The sequence below is a fragment of the Perissodus microlepis genome, chromosome 2 (genome assembly GCF_051167445.1).
Source record: "Perissodus microlepis isolate ML-2025 ecotype Zambia chromosome 2, ASM5116744v1, whole genome shotgun sequence".
NCBI lineage: Eukaryota > Metazoa > Chordata > Actinopteri > Cichliformes > Cichlidae > Perissodus > Perissodus microlepis.
Window position 1 is genome coordinate 23,150,360 of NC_140462.1, and position 19,709 is coordinate 23,170,068.

Sequence of the window (19,709 nt, forward strand, 5' to 3'; positions counted from 1 at the left end):
AGTTTATGTCTCCTGAATCCAAACTGGAAGCTGGTTCCACAGAAGAGGGGCCGGAAAACTGAAGGCTCTGCCTCCCATTCTACTCTGGGATACAACAAGTAAGCCTGCAGTGTGAGAGTGAAGAGCTCTGTTAGGATAATTCAGGATTCTGAATTATAGGAGAAGGATTTTGAACTCAGTTCTGAATGTAGCAAGGAACCAATGAAAAGAAGCTAATATGGGAGATAATATGGGAGCGACCTTATAACAGTGAGTTACAATCAGAGATGGGCAGTAACGCGTTACTGTAATCTGATTACTTTTTTCAAGTAACGAGTAAAGTAAGGGATTACTATTGCAAAAACGGTAATTAGATTACCGTTACTTTCCCGTAGGAACGCTGCGTTACTGCGTTACTAAAACCGTGATTTTTTTTTGCGAGAATGTCTCATGACAGTGACGTAAGCGAGTGACAACAGCTGTGTGCAGATCAACAATTGATCAGTATGAGCGTGCAGCGTTTAAAGCGTGGAAGTACTGACCTTACTTTGAGTTTGATTCCATAAAAAGTGACAAAAACATTAGTGTCCGTTGTGCGTGGGAAGAAAACTTCTTTTTACACTGAAAAAAAAACCCTAAACAAGCTCTGAGTGCGCAACGATGTAATGGGAAATTCACAGAGAAACTCGCGGATTCTTCCACTGACTGCTGCGGCACACCTGCACCAGGATAAACCTCCGCCTACGCCACTCCTGCTTTACAGGTGAAAATAGAGCAACAGGACCGCTGGTCTTTGATTTTATTTATTTTCTGCTGTGTTTTACTTGCATCTATTTGAAAGACTGAGTGTAAACACGAAAAAATATTTTATTTTATGTGCTGGAATGTGCAGAAAATAGGTTTAAATATTAAACTAATTTCTTCAAGTCAGAGAATGTTGCAGATAATTTAGTTTTTGCTTGGTGCATAAAGTTAAAAGATTAAAACTGATAAAACAAGTTTAAAAAAAGAGACTTTTCCATTTGATTACATTTTGTATGATGGATTATGCAGAAAAAGTAGAATTGGGCTGAAAGATCTCTCGCTTTATCACCTATTCAGGTTGTAAATCGTGTTTTTAAAAAGTAACTAAGTAACTAAGTAACTAAGTAATTAATTACTTTTGAAAATAAGTAATCAGTAAAGTAACTGGATTACTTTTTTGGGGAAGTAATCCGTAATTAGTTACTGATTACTTTTTTCAAGTAACTTGACCAACACTGGTTACAATACACAGGAAGTTGTTTCTGCTCATCTGGATGTTGGATTTTCAGTGGAAGAAACATCTGAGTGACTTCTTCAGTCTCAGCTGACTGCAGGTTTCCCCAACCTTATAAACAATGCTTCTGCGTAACGGCTGACACCAGCACCATGACTAAAGGTCAGGTTTCATGGTCATTAATATGCAAATTGTTGTGACCATTGATTAGCAACCATGAATAACATTCACAGATAGCTGGCTATAATCACAGCATTGTAAGATCGTGACAGATTTCCCTTCTCCTCAATTCAGAGATGGCCATTATCATGTAAACGCTGGAATACTGTAAAGTAGTACTAAATGCATGAACTAGTTTTTCAGCATCACTATGACACAGGATGTTTCTCATTTCAGAGATATCGCACAAATGGAAGAAAGCAGTCCTACATATTTGTTTAATATGTGCATTGAAGGACATATCCTGGTCAGAAAGGACTCTGAGGTTCCTCACAGTGTTGCTGGAGGTCAAGCTATCATCTGGATTTAGCATCTGGTTAGATACCATATTTCTAAGATTTTCAGAGCTGAATACATTTTCACTTTTATCTGAACTGAGATGTTTTGTGGCCTATGCGATATAAGTCCGTTTTTTTAATACGTTGTGCATTCAGCATTGCACCTTTTGAATAGCTCTGTGTTGTTGTCTAAAGAGCTTGGAAAGAAAAGCATCTGGACTTCTTTAAGTTGCTTGAAGACATTTCACCTCTCATCTGAGAAGCTTCTTCAGTTCTAAGGTCAAATGGTGGAGAGTCCCAGATTTAAGTCGTAGTGTCCCCCAAGGGGGTCATGAACCCCCTGTTGATCCTTTACTTAATCACACAAGCCAAGGTGTGAAAATGGGTGTAGGTCACAATCAGTGTTGGGAAGGTTACTTTTAAAATTTATTCCACTACAGATTACAGAATACATGCCCCAAAATGTATTTTGCAAGGCATTCCGTTGCGTTACTAAGTGAGAGTAACGTATTGTGAATACTTTGGATTACTTAATATATTATCATGCTTTTTACAACTACATGAATGTACTATTGCTGTGTGATTTATTACTATTACTGAAGGTTACTTGCCATACCAATGCCAACTAGAGTTTTAAATTTTAATATAAAATGAGCAACAGTAGGGTGGAGGCTGCACTTTTTGCAGTGATCTCGTATAGAAAACTATTCCGCGCATATATAAAACAGGTCCACTGCTCCAAACCGTAAAGGCGTAAAACCGTAAAGTGACCTCTAGCTAATACGTCGGGTTGTAGCTGAAAACTAGCTTTACTTTGTTGTCTGGGTCAAATTTGCTAGCGAGAGACAGAGACAGGCGTTGAAAGGCTGCTCCAACGGAACTTATTGTTTCGGAGGAAAACACGAACAAACTGTACAGTCCATCGAGTCTTAATAGCTTACTTACAACTGGGCGCGTCAGGCACTCTTTTTGGCTGCAGTGGTTATTATTATATTTACATGCTTCCATCTCCCGTTTCTGCTCCGTGACAACTCGTACTTTTCGTCCTTTTTCTCCCTCCTCGCGCTCACAGACACGGGCAGTCCATTCTCCCTGCAGCACGGACTACACTGCCTATGAGGCTACATTCTTTAGGGCTGTGCCTGTAACACTCTGCCTATTACCTTCTTATTAAATAATTTTTGTGAATTTTTTTTTTAATATTTCTTCACGTCATTTTGTGGGCTACAAATAGAGGTGACATGGGCTGCGAGATTGAGACCCAAGCATTAGACCCTCTTAATGCGCGTTTTGTTTAGGTTTCCACCGGCGTGGAATTACCAAAAATAGAGAGGGCACAGCCTAACATAGAACAAACAGGAAAAGACCGCCGAGTAATCTATTTATTTCAACAAAGTAACTGTATTCTGAATACCACCTTTTTAAACTGTAACGGAATACAGTTATTCATATTTTGTATTTTAAATACGTAACGGCAGTACATGTATTCCGTTACTTCCCAACACTGGTCACAATCAGCCAAGGATGAGCCTGCTGTGAAACCTAGCCCCACCGTATCATGTGACGTCTTGAGGTCAATGTATTGTTATATGATTTGAGGATCCTTACCTTATAGTATAAAGTTCATCGAGGTGACTGTTGTTGATGCCACAAAAATAAAACTGAAATCCTATTTATAAGCAGTTTGTGTAACTGCAGTCTTCAATTTGTAACCCAGGGGTGGGGAAACTCCAGGCCTCAAAGGGCCGGTGTCCTGCAGGTTTTAGATGTGTCCTTGATCCAGCACCGCTCATTTAAATGGCCAAATTACCTCCTCAACATGTCTTAAAGTTCGCCAAAGGTCTTGTAATGAACTAATTATTTGATTCAGGTGTGTTGAACCAGGGTGATCTAAAACCTGCACGTCACTGGCCCTTGAGGGCTGGAATTCCCCACCCCTGTTGTAACCCTTCTTGTTTTTATAGAAATCAGATCTTCATCAAACACCTTCTGTGATGTTCTCTTTATTATTGTTTTTTTTTTTTTTACTTTTCCCTTCAGCAGACAATTTTTATCCAGCTCAGTCTGTTTGAGTGCAGCTCTGTTTCACAGCTGTGTCACTGATCACACTCCACCATTCATATATATGAAGTGTATAGAAGATCAATATAAGCACAAGCTGCTTTAATTACATCCATGATGATCATTTTACATCACATACAGGAAGTTACTTTTTCTTGTCGGTCTTTAAGAGTTTTACTCTTATTGGGCAGGCTGAAGTGAAGTAGGAGAAAGGTCAAAGTGTGCAGCAGTATCTGTTTTTCTGCTCAGCTTTCCTCATGGCTCATTTCCATCCCGGCCTCTCTATAGGCCGCATAGCTTTGGATAGCTCACTCCTGATTGGCCAGCAGAACGGCCTCACAGATTCAGGCTTTGCTCTGATTGGTTGCTAGTGACAACTCCCGGAGTTACCTTCTATAAGACGTTTTTTTTCCTTTCTTGTGAAAAAAGTTTGGGCCGATACATGATCAGCGGGAGCCGCCGGCAGCAGTAAGTGTTCTGTCCCGTGGAGAGCGCGCAGACTGTGAGATTACTGGCGTGGGGCGCGCAGAGCAGCTCCGAGTGGAAGATGCAGACCTCCAAAAGTTTCCGCGTGGATGATTTCATCGCAGGATGGATTGCAGGTGAGTTCCTCAGTCAGACACTCCGTCAATGCGTGTTTTCAGTGGATCTTTGTGGGGTGTGTGGGGGCGAACTGAAGATGGCATGGGTGGGAGGTGGAGGGAGGCTCAACAGCGCGTTTGTTTGGGTCCAGTGAGCTTCACACAGAGCTCCACAGACACGCACAATCCTCCGTTGTTGTCCTGTAAAAACACGTTTATCAGGGGAAAAAACGTCATGAGCTCCGCGTGCATCCTCATCCAGATAAACAATGGAGGCTCTGCGCAGACTCCCACCCCCACCCGAACCCCTCATGTTCCCACAGTGTCACCGCAACGCAGGCTCACCGCCTCCGTTTACTCGGAAAGCTGCTCGCTGAATGCTCTCTCCCCTCGGGGGCTATGGATGGGCTCAAAATGTGGTCATAAATATTTTGTACTTGTAAAAAAGATTTGTATGTGTAAAAAAGATTTGTGTGTGTGTGTGTGTGTGTGTGTGTGTGTGTGTGTGTGTGTGTGTGTAAAAAAAGATTTGTGTGTGGACTTAGCCAAAAAAACCCTGCAAGTTACAAGTACGAATTTTGACCCTATTTTTCTTCCTTTCATCTGATTGGTCAATGTCATGTCAATCGCAAATGTAACAATCCAATCAGAGAACAGATGGGTTTGGCTGTCGGAGGGGCGCTTTTTTTTTTGAACTGCAGGTCTTTGAAGGGAATAAATGCCCTTTTACATGCCAACCCAGCGTTTTCCTTCATCACCACGAAGGAAAACAGTCTGTGGTCGTCCGAGTTTGGTGATTTTTGTGTCACAGGACTAGTGTTTAATACAGGGACTTCCACAGCCTTTTCAGCAGCGCTGCGGACTGCGGGGTGGGGGCGGGCAGTGTTGTGGAAATGACAGTCTTCATTACAAAGCTTTCTTCGTTATGAATTAGCATACATGTTTTTATTGAACATTTGAAGAACCAGCAAAAAAAACAGAAACTCTTGTAGAGGACATAAAGTCAGAGATAGAAAAGACAAGGAGCAGGTGCATCTAGTACAGGTAGAGCTGCTGCAAAAACCCACAGAGCTCAGCAGCCAGCGCAACAAATTCTGGATCCTTTGCTTTTAGTTAGCAGTTAGCATTAGCAGCACATCCTGCGTCTGATGTGAAAGGACTTTTATGCTGCGCACTGTGACTCACAGCAATGGTCCCGGGTCAGCCCTGACTTTGTGTTAAACTAATCCTAAAGTAATAATGGTATTTCTAACCACTGATATACCACAACTTTTTCCTTTCAACAGCTACTGAAAGTTAGGGGACCTACCTGCTATCGGATATTTATATAGAGATCCTCCAGCTTCAAACTGTATCACCCTTCAAGGACCTGCAGTTCAAAAAAGCGCCACTCCGACAGCCAAACCCATCTGTTCTCTGATTGGATTGTTACATTTGTGATTGACATGACATTGACCAATCAGATGAAAGGAAGAAAAATAGGGTCAAAATTCGTACTTGTAACTTGCAGGGTTTTTTTTTTGGCTAAGTCCACACACAAATCTTTTTTACGCACACACAAATTCTTTTTACACACACAAATCTTTTTTACGCACACACAAATCTTTTTTACAGGTACAAAATATTTATGACCACATTTTGAGCCCATAGATTCAGTCTGCGTGCGTTTTTATTCTAAGGACAAAAATTCGCTTTTTCCAAGCTTAGTGCGTGCTGTGTCAGGGCTAGCCGCTAGGGGCTTTATTTTAATTATTCTATGAAACTGAAATTATAAAAAGATGTAAAACAAATTAAAACAAAAGCACATAAAGCCCTGCAAAAACACATTATGTTTAAGCTGTCATATAGTGATATTCTAAATCCCAGCTGTAATACAAAACACAGAAAAACCCTGACATTGTTAATATTCAGCAAGTCTGGTTTGGATGGGAACCAGCTCCAGCTGAAAAGCTAAGACAGTCTCTGGGCTTATTAATTAATTTTGATAAGCTTTATTTTGCAATGTGAAGCCATGCTGCCAGTTGGACATTGCATTATTATGATGTCAGAGTCACAGCCGTGGAGCTTTTGCAGTCACAAAGAAAAGATTACACAACGAGCTGATGCCGGAAATCTATGTAGACCTACTTCTTTTCTCCAAATGTTCAGCTGAAGCAATAGCAGTGATCCTATCAATAAAAGCTTTTTGGAGGCCGATGATGAACTCAGAAAAACCCCACAAGTTTGGTTCAAGTGCAGGACTTCTAATCTGATTTTAAACTACAGTGTCCAGGGGCGCATTGCATTTTTCTGTCATCACCAAGATTTCACGTTTTTTGGCTGCTTTGCAAAATGCAATTAAATTTAAATTTAAAAAAAAAGAAGAAGAATAGAAAGCTAGAAATAGACCTTAAAGAATATCTCACAGATTTCCCTGAATGTTATAAAATGTTAAGAAATATGTCCGGCCTCATTTGCAGCTTCACTTTGTGTTTCACTGCCTTCACAGCAAAGGTGAACTGACGTTTTTAAAAAAAATATATAAATTTTGCTGGGTTACACTGCTAACAAAGCACTAATTCAATATGAAATCACTGTGATTTTTAATATTTGCAATATGTCGACCAACCTTCCAGTTCTATAGCAGTATAACCAGAATACCAGCAGCTGGCAGCCAGTTGAGTCTAGTCCCCTGAAGTTGTGCTTGATGATAAAGACTCTTTCAGATTGGTGGCAGCATGCTGTCAGCCTGTTTGCATTCATAAATTAGACAGAAGTTATTTAAAAATCCAGTCAGACTGTGACTGTTTGCAGAAAGGTTTGCTTCTATCGGCCCACCTGTGATCTAAGTCTTGCTCAGTGTGCAACACCTTCAAGCTGTGGGTAATTATTTAGTCTCCACACTCCAGTTGGTCACAGAAGGTGGAATAATCATGAGGTACCTTCATCAAGCTGTGTGTGGATGGTTTTGATGTAATGTTACGTTTGCTCTGCTTCCTGATGGCGGTGCGTGCGGCAAACCCTCTTGTTTTTTTTTATTTGATATTTGGTGTCCTTGCATCGATACAATATCGCCACACAAAATACTGCAGTACTATGCAGTATCAGTTTTCCCCGCACTTCTTGTAACTTTATGAAGTCACTGAATACTAACAGAAATTCTGTGGCCATGCACTCCTGGTTCTTATCTGGGCAACAACTGAGCAAGATCCTGTGGCATGTATGTTGTGTGTATGTTTGATACCCACTCATGCACACATACAGTGGCTCGCGTTCCCCCCTGTGATGGCTGCTCATTTGAAGTAAACTTTAAGCCCTGACTGCAAACATGCAGGTCTGATGTCCTGCAGTAAAAACAGTTTAAGACGCTTTAGTTTTTGGCTGAGACACGTTGCCTTTCAGCATGTTGGTTATGAGTAAAACTCTTGAGATTTTTGTGGAAAGTTGTCTCTGTTTTTCTCTCTCTGGCATTTTGTGCTTCATTCCTCTTTTCTTTCTGTTTTGGCTGCAGGAGCTTCCAGTGTGGTTGTTGGCCATCCGCTGGATACAGTAAAGGTATGTCAGACCTCTGGAATCATTTTACTGCAGCATTCCTCCACTTTTGTGTTATAGCTGTTATAAAAATGAACAAGCCTGCAGCTCATCAAGTCATATACACTCTGTTGCACATTCTTTTGGGCCATTCTTTTTTTTATTTACGTCCTTATCCATCCTACAAATCAGGATCTGTGTTTGTATGACACACAGAGTCAGTTTCGTCCCTATAATTATAATTGAATTGATGTTTTGATGTCACATATTTCTTTTGCCAAAAAGAATTTAGTATGTGTAGCAGCTAAGGAAGGAAGCATTTATCAGAAATGATCTGAATGTGCTCAAAACCACTGTGAGTGTTATGAACTGTCTTCAGTCAGAGATGTGTGCAATGACTCCAAGGTGAAAAGCCTGAATATTTTTGTCCAACAAACTCCAAAATAAGAAATCTGAAAACATATGTTTCACATTCGGGGGGAAAAAACCCCCAAATCAACTTTATTTATTCCTCATATGGAAATTGCTTGTTTGAATAAAGTCAGTGGCACTGTTTCAGACTCGGCTCCAGGCAGGGAATGGCTACAAAAACACTCTGCACTGCATCCTCACCATCTACAGGAAGGAAACGGTAAACATTCAAACTTCTTCTCTTTCCTCCATTTCTGCATCGCTCCAAACAGTATAAACGGTAATAAGTTATCTGACATGCTTTGAAAATATGCTTTTCATTCACCCTGCAGTATATTTAACCAAATGCTTTGTTGGCTCTGTTGTGTGTTTTATTTGGCTGAAGCTATGGCAGTACAAATGCTGGGCAGCAATCAGAAACTTATTGATATATATTGTATCTGTCCCAGTGTTTTTCCACACAACTCCGGTCAGTACATGAGAGTCCCTCAGGGCCAGGGTTAGGACAGATTTATAGGATCTGGACACAAAATGTGGTCCTTCAGAGCCTAAGATCGAGTTAATCATTTCATCATAGATTGGACCTAAAACCACGTTCAGCTCAGAGCCAGCACTGCACAATATGCAAACATCCACAGTCATTCTGTCGCTTTAAGTTGTTTCCACAGCTCCCAGTCGCTTTATTTCTCCTGTGACCCAGTTTCCCAGCTGGATGCTTTAAGCTGGACCTTTTGTTTACCACCACCATGAAAAGCTTAAACCAGCTGAGTGATGATAGCAGCTTATTTTACAGAAAAATAATACATTTAGGTGAGGCTAAATATGTGCAAAAGGTTGAATTTAAGCTGCATCTATCGGTTTTATCTCTTTGGGGTGTCATATGATAAGAAGTTTTCGGTGTGTCCGTTACAAATCACAGGCCTGCTGCTCTCAGAGGTCACATGATTTATTCAGCTATGTTTTATTCCCAGCATATGTCTCCCCAGACTGTAACCGCCTCCTCAGGTTGGCCCGAGGAAAGGTTTCCATACTATTTGGCAGCAGCTGCACCCCGTATTTAATTCTGTGCATGTCATCAGTGTAAACACCTCACTTACAGTTCTTTACTGTTCCCTCCACACTTTTCCTGCTTTTACCCGTGCATATGTATGTTTTTTCCACATGTTGTGCTGACCTTCTTGCTTCCCTCTCGACTCTTTTTCAGGTCACAGGATTCTTTAAGGGCATGTCTTTCCCCCTGGCCAGCATCACGGTCTACAACTCAGCCGTGTTTGGCTGCTTCAGTAACACTCAAAGACTCATAAGCAATTATCGCTATGGTGACGGGCAGCATCCCTGCAGCATGTTGGACCTGACCATGGCCAGCATGCTGACCGGACTGATGTCCGTGAGCCTGGGAGCTCCAGTGGATTTGGTTAAGATCAGACTGCAAATGCAAACGCAGATGGTTCTAGCAGGTAACGTGGGGATCACTTTTTTCAGGTTGGGACCTTTTGTTTTTGTATCTTAGCCTTGAAAAAAAAGTTTTGCTGTTTTTAACTTCTCTAAGATTTTGGCACATAGACAGCACACGCCCAGATAAAAAGCAGCCTTGTTAGCATAGTAACAACTTTGTCCCGAATACACCTCTGTCAGAGGAAGCTCAAATAATGGCTTTGTTTTTAATCCTCGTTCTTTTCTAAAATTTCAAAAAGAACAAGTTGACTAAGGATCGCATCAAAGAGAGTTAAGCTGTGCCCTTTCTGCTCGTTAATTACCGGCCAGCCACAAACTGCCATGTGGCGTTCATCAGATGACATTAATACATGAAATGCTGACACAGCTCCAGCTTCTGTTCTGCAATGTTTCCTTCTTATTACATCATGAGCTTCTGGGGATACAAAGTTCTCACCGAGCTGCTGTCTTTGATAGTCACACTTCACCAGCTGGTTGCAGAATTGTTGCCAGTAGGAGTACTTTTTTTTTTTAAATTTTTTTAAATAGTTTACTTTTGTATTTATTATCTAAATCGAGCAAGACCTATCTAGACTGAGTGTCACGGTAACATAGCCTCAGAACTCAATATGAATATGTCCTGATGACACAGACATCAAAACATGCTGCAGAAAACATTTCTGCTCGTGTCATCTTTTCCATAACTACATGCTGATATTCACTGATACACAGAATAACATTACAGCATCTATAAGTGTATCAGGATGTTTGACAGCATATGGTAAATATTAATAAAGAACGTTTAATATGAAAGTGGCCATAAACAGCTGCCAGAGAGGTAACTGTTCATCTAAAAGAGATCTGAGAAGAACACAGTTTCCCTTCAGTTCTACTTATTAACCCTTTATCCCTCATATGCACCAATGCAGTGCTGGTAGAGGGTCCTGGTCTTTAAGTGTGCTGTCATATTGTGTACAAAGATTTTTATTTTCTAACAAAATCTAATTTTTCTGTGTTTGTAGCATTTTTAGGACCTTTGAATGATGGATTTAAGGACTAAATGTCAGTTTTCTCCACAGTTAGGAACCCATTCTTGCATGAATACAAAGTCTGTCGTTATATTGTTTCTTGGTCTTGTGATTTCTGGCCCGCGTCTTTCTGTTAAACAATAAAATAATAAAGCCGAGCACAGAGGGATTCCAGTCAGACATTTATAGCTTTCTACATGTTTACAGTGTTTGGCAGGCTCATACATCTTCCACCGGTCACTGGGATTAGTCCATTTCTTTCATTATCTTCCTCAGTGATACTTTGGACTTGACTTTGAATAGAGCCGACTCATTTATGATGGAGCAAAGTGTCAGCGAGTTCAGCCAGGGTCAAGAAACCATTTCACTGTAAACTCAGCATTACATACTGCGATTAGCATGACTGACTTACTAAGCCCGATACTTGGTATGATCACCGTCACTAAAACAGAAAGTCATTTCACTCTAATGTAAAAGGACTGCTACATATTAACGGTATTGTGTTTGTCGGTTGGTTCTTTTCCACGTGATATGGAAAGACTCGAGCACCTTCCTGTGTTTCAGACACCAACGTTTTTGGACTGTGAGAAAGAAACAAAAAAAAGTTTGAAAAACGTTCTGCTGAGACTGAAAATCCCCTGAAGTTGAAACACCTTTGCTTAAAGTTCCCAGAGACGAGGACACGGAGAGGAGAACAAACTGGATGAAGCAGATCCCTAACTAACCTGCTCACTGACTTCACTCTCATATATTTTTGTTTTTTAAACAGAGAACCTCCACCTTGCGGGCAACATGTCGAATGGCACCAACATCCGTCTGCGCTCCGTCAGCATTCCCAGCCAGCAGCAGCTGTACCGAGGGCCCATCCACTGCATCAGCAGCATCCTGCAGACTGAGGGCCTCCAGGGCCTGTACAGAGGAGCCGGAGCCATGATCCTGAGGGACGTACCTGGATACACGCTCTACTTCATCCCTTACACCATCTTGTGCGACCTGCTGAGGCCGGACAACACTTCGAGCCCACATCCATGTTCCATCTGGCTGGCAGGAGGACTGGCAGGTAAATGTCACCAAAACAAAGTTTCCTCTGATATTTTCAGTGTCATTAGCGTTGTTTGAGTTATTGGTGACTTTAGACATCAGTTAAATTTATGCCTGTTGCCACAGACCTGTGAGTCAGATGTACAGGAAAACATTTGTGGAAGTTCTTTCCTCGTCCACTCACCGCTGAACTGGGTGATGGGTCACTGTGCACCAAATTAACAACAAAGGAGAAAAGGAGTGAACAGACAGCTGTCCGTACTCAAAGTGCTGATTCTGGGTCTTTGGGAGGAAGCTGATGACTTTGTTAGGACACACAGTAGCTAACATTAACCTGTGATGTCAATGCAGCAGTTCTGACCCTTTAACGAGGGGCGTGGCAACGCTGTCCTGAAGAGCAGCGTGTTGAGTCAGTGCTAACATGGAGGGTAATGAAGTGCGTGTTTCTGATTGAAGTGGCAGTTTCAATGTGAGCCTGACTGGACTGGATGTGATGTGGCAGCGCTGCAGCGGTAGACGAGCCTTAGGTGCACAGTCAGAGCACAGTTAAACCTGCTATTAAAACCTTTGTTATTTATTTAAGGTTTTATTTCAGAGTCCAACACGTTTGAAAATGTTTTGAGACCTTCACACACTCTGAAGTGTCTGCCTTAACCTTAACATAACCTTGTTCTTCAGAGCTGTCCTTCTGTTAGTAATGAACCAGAGGGGGTCGATGTCAGCTGAACATGTGAGAATAAAAGCGAATAGATCATAAGGTTTTCTTCTTTCGTATTTTTGCTAAAACCTCTTTATATTTCTCTACTTGTATCAGTTACAGTTACACTGGCAGAACCTCACAGAGATAATAAAAGTTCATTATTAATAAGATATAAGTAAACGCTTCCGCTGATGCCAGTCGGCATTAAACCAAACTGTTGCACAACCAGAGCCAGCAGTAACCCCCAATTACAAGGAATTTGGCAAGAAATCAAGAACTTCTGAACAATGGTCAGAAATCACTCTGGGTCTGTCAGATGGGACTAGAGCACGGACAAACCAGTATTTCCATTAAGTGATAAATCTTTGAGTATGTTACTTTTGGTTTTTTTTTTGGTTTTTTTTCCCTTCTATCCTATCAGCGTTGTAGAAGCCGATTCTTGACAGTTGTTGTTTTTTTGTTTTTTTTCTTCAGCTTTATGAACTGAGACTCGGATGAAACTGTACTGTAGAACAACAGCTGACACTGTTTTCTTTTCTTATATAAAATGACAGAAAACACATAAAGTCTGAGATATTTTTAGTTTGGGGTCAGATCAGTGCTATTATTGATACTTATTGATCAATACTTTTACATAATTAAGTCACTGTAGCATCTATTCAATGTCCAAAAAAACTAAAGTTGCACATTATCTTTGCCCTCGCTCCTCTGATTCAGTTATTGATGAAACGTCGCAGCTCTTCAGTTGTCTTATTTTAACAATTCATGACACTGAGGCTAAAATGTGATGAAGTCATTTTTAAACTTGGTTCAAGCTGTAATGTTCACACTGTTAACAAGGTATGAACTGGAACGGCCTCAAAAATGTGGAGAATCATTGCCTCCGACGGTTTGGCTGTAAATAGGTCACTGTTATTATTCGGTTCAGAGGGTTTGGGGATAAAATCCAGACCTAAAGGTAACTTTGTTTTTTTAGTACCTTTATTTTTCCTTTACTTTCCTCTGCTGACACACATCATTGTCCTGCTGTGTCCCAGACCTTCTGCTCTGTACATAAACACCAGTATTGATCCGAGCAGGTCAGACTGAGCTGTGGGTGGTTTCTGTTTGTCTGACCGGCCTCTGAATGACGTCCGTGGGCTGTTATTAACCTGGCGAAGACTCTACATGTGACCTTATCTTTGTTCATTCGTAGGTTCCACAGAACTGCAATAGCAAGAAATCAATATGAGTAAACACATCTGAGACCAATCAAGTTCTGGCTGGTGCAAACGGATGCATGGAGTCGGAGGCTGGAGTTTCAGGGTTGTTTGGTCTCAGAGGTTAAAGCAGGCTCCACATGCAGACCAGCCAGCTGTGAACATCTGACTGAGTGAAAAATGTAGTGCGAGAGCTTCAGTCAGCTGGACGGCATAAATCTGAAATGCTGCCATGTTTAGCCTCCCATTAGGCCTGAATCCGTCGTAGTTGAACTAAAACTCAGACAATATCCTGATGATTTTTCCTCCAAACCTTCAACAATGAGTTGCAGTAAATGTTTTAATTATGTTCTGTACGTCTTAAAGTCTAAATGACCCTTAAAAACTCGTGTATCAGCTGATGTCAAGTCATTTCCTCCTTACTGCTGGCTGTGTGAGTGAATCTATTACAGATGTTATAAGGAGCGCCTGAATGCAGCATGTAAAGTTTGTGCTGAGCCCTGTAATCCTCATTTAACCTCCTAGGACTTGGCGTCCACATATGTGGACATCACATTTTGGGTTATTTAGACCAAAATACTCAATTTTGCTCTACATGGGCCTGATATCCACTTACAAGGACATTATACTGCTACTGTTCTATCAAAATTCTAAACAAATATCCTCATATGTGGCTCTTATTTATCTTAAAAACAAAAATAAGGTAAAAAAAAAAATGTGGTAATTCTTTGTTTTTGCATTCATCTGGCCCCAATATGCCCAAATATCAAAGAGAAATTAAAAATGTATGCTGGGGAAGAGTTCGGGTCTTAGGAGGTTAAAGATCCTCATTTTTGGCAAACTCTCTAAAAGGTTCCAGAAGCTGAACTGTGATCTTTGGTCCTACACAATAAAATGACAACATCTCAGTATCAGAGGAGACTTTCGCAGTCTGAGATTTTGTTATGTGTTTGCTCTAGTCCTTGTCTGGTTCCATATGTGACTTCCACCTGGTTTAGAGTCCTTGCACCATGACATCAGCAGGAAGTTCAGAGCTCTCTCCTCTTTCTCAGGGTCCATTTCCTGGGTCACAGCCACACCAACCGACGTGGTAAAGAGTCGAATGCAGGCTGATGCTCAGCTGCAGAGGAAGTACAAGGGAATTTTACACTGCATCATCCACAGCTACAAGACAGAGGGAGTACAGGTGAGTAATGACTTCAACCAGCCAAAACTATAAGAACACTGTTTTTAAGCACCTCGATCTGGCTCCACACAAACAGCAAAAACACAATGCAAACTCAGCTACCTGCTGTGTTTGGACACTTAGCTGTGTCCATGTGAGCTTTGTATCTGAGGATCCAGCAGAGCACACAAGTTACTGCAGCTTGAACACTGAAGCTTCTGCCTGAAGAATTCAACCAAGATGCACAAAGTTTGTCCATCAGAGACACTGTAGTACCGATCTCAGGGCTTCCTGAATGAATGTTGTGTGTGCTTGGGTCAACATGTTGTCCCTGAAATCGTATGAATATCTATTTTAAAGAAAAAAGAAATTTTACAAACATCTTACCAAACTGAGCCTCGATGACACGCCTCCACATGGGTAAGTCATGACACTCCCTGGGCATCAATGGGCCATATAGCTGCTACAGACATCTGTCCAATAAGCAGACTGAATGCTCTCACATGTGTGAAGTTTGAAGTTCACTTTTTGGTTCCTCAAATGTTTCTGCTGAAAATATTTAAATTACAAGGAAAGAATTCTCTCCAGATACTTGGCATGAAACCTCTTCCCCAGCGAGGCTTAAAAGGCCTGTTACACCTGCCTTTGTCACCGCCAACACCAAAAGTGATGTCAGAGATGCTGCTGAAAGTTGCCCTTTGGTGTTTCCACTCATCCTGCACCTCCAGAGATTTCTAGACCCTAACATGGACAACAACAAGAATTATATTTTAGGATTAAAAATATCATTTCCATGAAAGAGGCCGTTCATACTGCTGATAATTGCAGTAATTATCAGTATTGTTAGTTTAGGGCAGCTGTGGCAACAAACCTTACTTTGGGTGGTGGTCTAATAATTTTGCTAAGACCTGTACAGGATGAAAAAGTGAAACTCCTCGTCGTAAAAAAATATCCTCTTATAAAATAAAACGGGCTACATGCTGCAGAAAACCGTATGTGGGGTTATGTCAGGTCAGCATTTGCCACACGGCTGGTGTCCTGGCCTGAGACGAGCAAATGTTGCATCTGTGTGTCCGACCCGTGCTGTTCATAATGTCAAGGGTTGAAAACTGTAGACAAGCTATCGCAGTGTCCAGAAATCAGGAGGGGTCAGGTTCTGAGAAAGTAAACTGGACTGTTGATGTGAACAGAGGCCAGTGAGTTGGGTTACTACAGGCCAGCGTCCCCAAAGCAAAATCAATGTAACACTGCGGTCTGTGGGCTGTGTTCACCTTCACTCGTGTTTCCTGTCAGCACGGCACCAAAGATCTGGAATGATAACAGATGCGTGTAGACAGTTTAACATATTTAATTCCAACTTTCTCTTTTTTTTTTTTTTTTTAATGTTCAGGTGTTCTTCAGGGGAGCATCAGTGAACGCCATCCGAGGCTTCCCGATGAGCTCCACCATGTTCCTGACCTACGAACTCTCTCTGCGGTTCTTCAGGGGTCTTTAGGACACATTTTACTAATTAAAGGAGTCACACTGAGTTACTTGGAAAAATGAGCACAAAGCAAATAGAGCCCAGCGTCTCTGAGACGAGAGACCGGTGACAGTGCAAGTCATCTGATCAAACCTTTAGCTCACAGTCACACAGACAGTTTTATCACACCGGTGGCCAGCGATGTTACGCAATGCTGCTTGAGTTATTCAGAGATTAAAGATTTTAGTGTTGGTGCTGCAGAGTGATTGTGTGGAGCTATTTTTATAGTTTTCTAAATTGGATCAGTTTCAGGTGAATTGCAATTATTGGTCAAATCAAAAAGAATCTTCTTGTTATGTGTAGTATAATAGTTGAATGACATGTTGATGTCAGAATTTTACTGAAGTTGAATTTTTCTTTGCTGCATATTTACCAAAGAACTCTGTGTGTTCCTCCGAGGTTTGTTTTTGGGGCAAGTCTGAACTTCCTGTGAAAAAGACGGTCAGTATGGAGGTGATGTGCACAGTAATATTGTGTTAATACACAGTAGCGCACTGTTAGCATGTGATTGGTGATCTGTTGGGAAAAGAAAGGAAGTCCGGTGATGAGGAGTAAAACTGACATAGATGTCATGTGTAGTCATCAGCGCGTAATGTTTCATACTGAATACGATCAGCTAAATGATTTTTAAACAGATCTCATGTACAACTTAGCTATTTCACTTTGTAACCTCCACATGTAGAAGTGTTTAGCTGGCCTTTATGTGCTGCACTTTATCTCAGAGAGATAAGCTCAATTGACCAAGTCAATGTGAAAAGATGAGTTTGACATTTTCAACACAAGCAGAGGGTCAACATATTCTGTTACCTCTTAGTTGTAGGTTTACTTTATGAACTGGATGTACCTTACATATATTCAAAATGATAAAACGGATCATTTTAATGAGTTTTAGATGTTCTTTCTTCTGCTCTCTCGTTCTGTACTTTAAAATCCTGTTTATGTTGAAAATGGCACATCCACAGAGTCATAACATGAAATGTTGACTTCCATGCGGACTGTATGTGTGTTGCACACTAACGTCCTCTTGTACATTTGTGCGTTTCTTATATTAAGAAAAGTGAGTTTTACAAGTTTATAATTAAACGTCCTGCTAACAAACTTTCCACAGACTGCAGTTAAAAGCTTTGGCGTTTCACTCTGAAGTCAGATTAAAATTATAACAGGATTGAGTGTTTTTAAAACCCTGACATGTAAATATGTGTAAATATGTTCGCTGCCATTCCACATGACAGAGGGCCAGAAATTTCTTATTGTACATAAATAAAAGCTTTTAATCACACTGCTCTCCTTTTCTGAATCGGCTCTTCTCAGAATAATGTGACATTCATGTGACTTGTCATGTGACAGCTCGTCTACTTAGAGATAATGGCCTGCTGTCAGATAAACACTCCGTGATGTCGACACATGCTACGAGAGCTGATTTTCGTGTCATATCTGAGGCCTAAAGCGAAGACTCTGGCTTCAGTAGAATTGCAGACAGGCGTTGACCTTCTGCCTGCAGTCGGCTGATAAGAACCTGGAGCTCTAAAGTCACTTTCATAACTACAGTGAAAGCTGTTTGTTATTTTCACCTGAACTTCCCTCTGAGGGCTCACAGCACCCACTAGAGGGCAGCATCTAGCAACAAAACTCAATGAAGCTGCTATTCGCACAAATCTTCCCACGATGCACTGAGTGTTTCTTCTTTTTAATCTGTGGCGCTCTTCCATAGCGTGCCTTTGCCCCATCCCTGATACTGGGTCTGCCAGTGGTTTCTTTCTGCTAAAAACAGTTTTTCCTTTCTGCTGTCATCAAAGATTGATTGGTCGAGTTTTCTTTGTATTACTAACTTGCAGTATAAAGCGCCTCGAGGCAACTGTTGTTGTGATTTGGCGCTGTATAAATAATATAAAATGAATCAATTAAATTGAAACTCTTTAGTCAATTTGTAATAGTAAGAAGGCTTATTTTTAGTCATTTACACATTTTTCATATAACAGTTTAATAATGAACACTGTTAATATAAATTGTTCTTCTTTGGAACTTCAAGCAGAGTTTCTATTGCAGCAGGTCCTCCTTAAGAAAAAGAAAAACCGCCTAATAATGAAAACAGCTGCGTGTTGGTGTCATTTAGGGTGGTACATTGCCACATTGTGGAATAAACTGTAATCAACCTTTGTAAATACTGCATATCCCAGCAAATACTGTATTAACGTTATACTGCAAGAACTCTGCAAGTATAACTTTATTTTTTTTATATAATTATTATTATGGAAAATCTTCTGGTTTGCAGATAAACAATACTGTGCACAGTTTATGGTTTTTGACTTGACCAGTAATATTCATGCAGTGTTGCTTTGATTGTGGCACAGATGCTCATACATGTAGTTAAAAAAAAGAGTAAAGAAACTCTGTTATTATATTTGTCTCACTTTAAGCAATAATGGGTTCATAAATTCTTGCTTTGATCGGGCTGACGGGCAGTGGGGGGAGCAAGAGAATTTTAATAGGGGCTGGCAGCCTGAGATTATTACTGATACAGCACAGAGACACAGAAAACAAATCTGTAATATTATTTAAAACATAAAAACAGATTTTCCTTTAATGTGGTCTGGCAGGATACAGCACTTAGATGTTTTGGCTGTTGGTGTTAGTGTGGCAGATGTAAAGTTCAAGGAGAAGAGACGATTTGTTCGCTTGGCTGACAAATCCTTCCCTCTCTGTAACCTCTGCCTTCACGTCTCGTCTAGGAGTTTGCTGTGGACACTGAGAAGAATAGTAGCACGTGGAACAAAAGGAAAACATTTCTACACTGTGAAGTGTTTGGTCAAACTGAGGCACTCGGTATAAACTGTAGGCAAAAAGTTTCATTTTTAAAAGTGTCTGTGAAGGTTCTCAGTCATCCAGGTCATCGTAGTCAAAGGAGCTTGCAAAGAAAAGCGTCTGGACTTCTTTAAGTTACTTGAAGACGTTTCACCTCTCATCCGAGAAGCTTCTTCAGTTCTAAGGTCAAATGGTGGAGAGTCCCAGATATAAACCTAGTGGGAGTATCCCCCCACAGAGGGACAAAAGGACCCCCTGATGATCCTCTAATCGCCTGAGCCAAGGTGTGAAAGCGGGTGTGGGTCCCAATCAGCCAGAGTTTCGGGTGTGTTCATTGTGAAACCTGGCCCCACCTTATCAAGCGAATTCCTGAGGTCAGATAGCCCAGGATGTGAGTGGGCGTTAAGGCGTCTGGGAAGGGATCTCAAAACTGGATTATAGATGGCAGAGAGTTGGTGTCGTAAACCCCCGCCTCTGTTCAAAGATGGTCGCTATTGTAGCCAACCTTTACATGGAGGAAG

At 41.1% G+C, this 19,709-nt stretch overlaps 1 protein-coding gene across 1 annotated transcript; it reads left to right on the plus strand.

The window, feature by feature from the left end:
- Positions 1-4,085: 4,085 nt before the first annotated feature.
- slc25a48 (solute carrier family 25 member 48) lies at positions 4,086-17,665 on the plus strand. Its single transcript, XM_084952907.1, has 7 exons — positions 4,086-4,397; positions 7,867-7,910; positions 8,446-8,517; positions 9,502-9,754; positions 11,529-11,819; positions 14,752-14,885; positions 16,255-17,665. The coding sequence occupies exons 1-7, from the start codon at positions 4,343-4,345 to the stop codon at positions 16,357-16,359; spliced, it is 954 nt and encodes a 317-aa protein (XP_084809033.1). The 5' UTR covers positions 4,086-4,342; the 3' UTR covers positions 16,360-17,665.
- Positions 17,666-19,709: the final 2,044 nt, after the last annotated feature.

Excerpts from the sequence above, each read along its gene's own strand:
- slc25a48 (XM_084952907.1), top strand. The coding sequence starts at position 4,343 with ATGCAGACCTCCAAAAGTTTCCGCGTGGATGATTTCATCGCAGGATGG. Across the intron at positions 7,911-8,445 it reads ATCCGCTGGATACAGTAAAG|ACTCGGCTCCAGGCAGGGAA; the intron begins GTATGTCAGACC and ends GCACTGTTTCAG. Across the intron at positions 14,886-16,254 it reads ACAAGACAGAGGGAGTACAG|GTGTTCTTCAGGGGAGCATC; the intron begins GTGAGTAATGAC and ends TTTAATGTTCAG.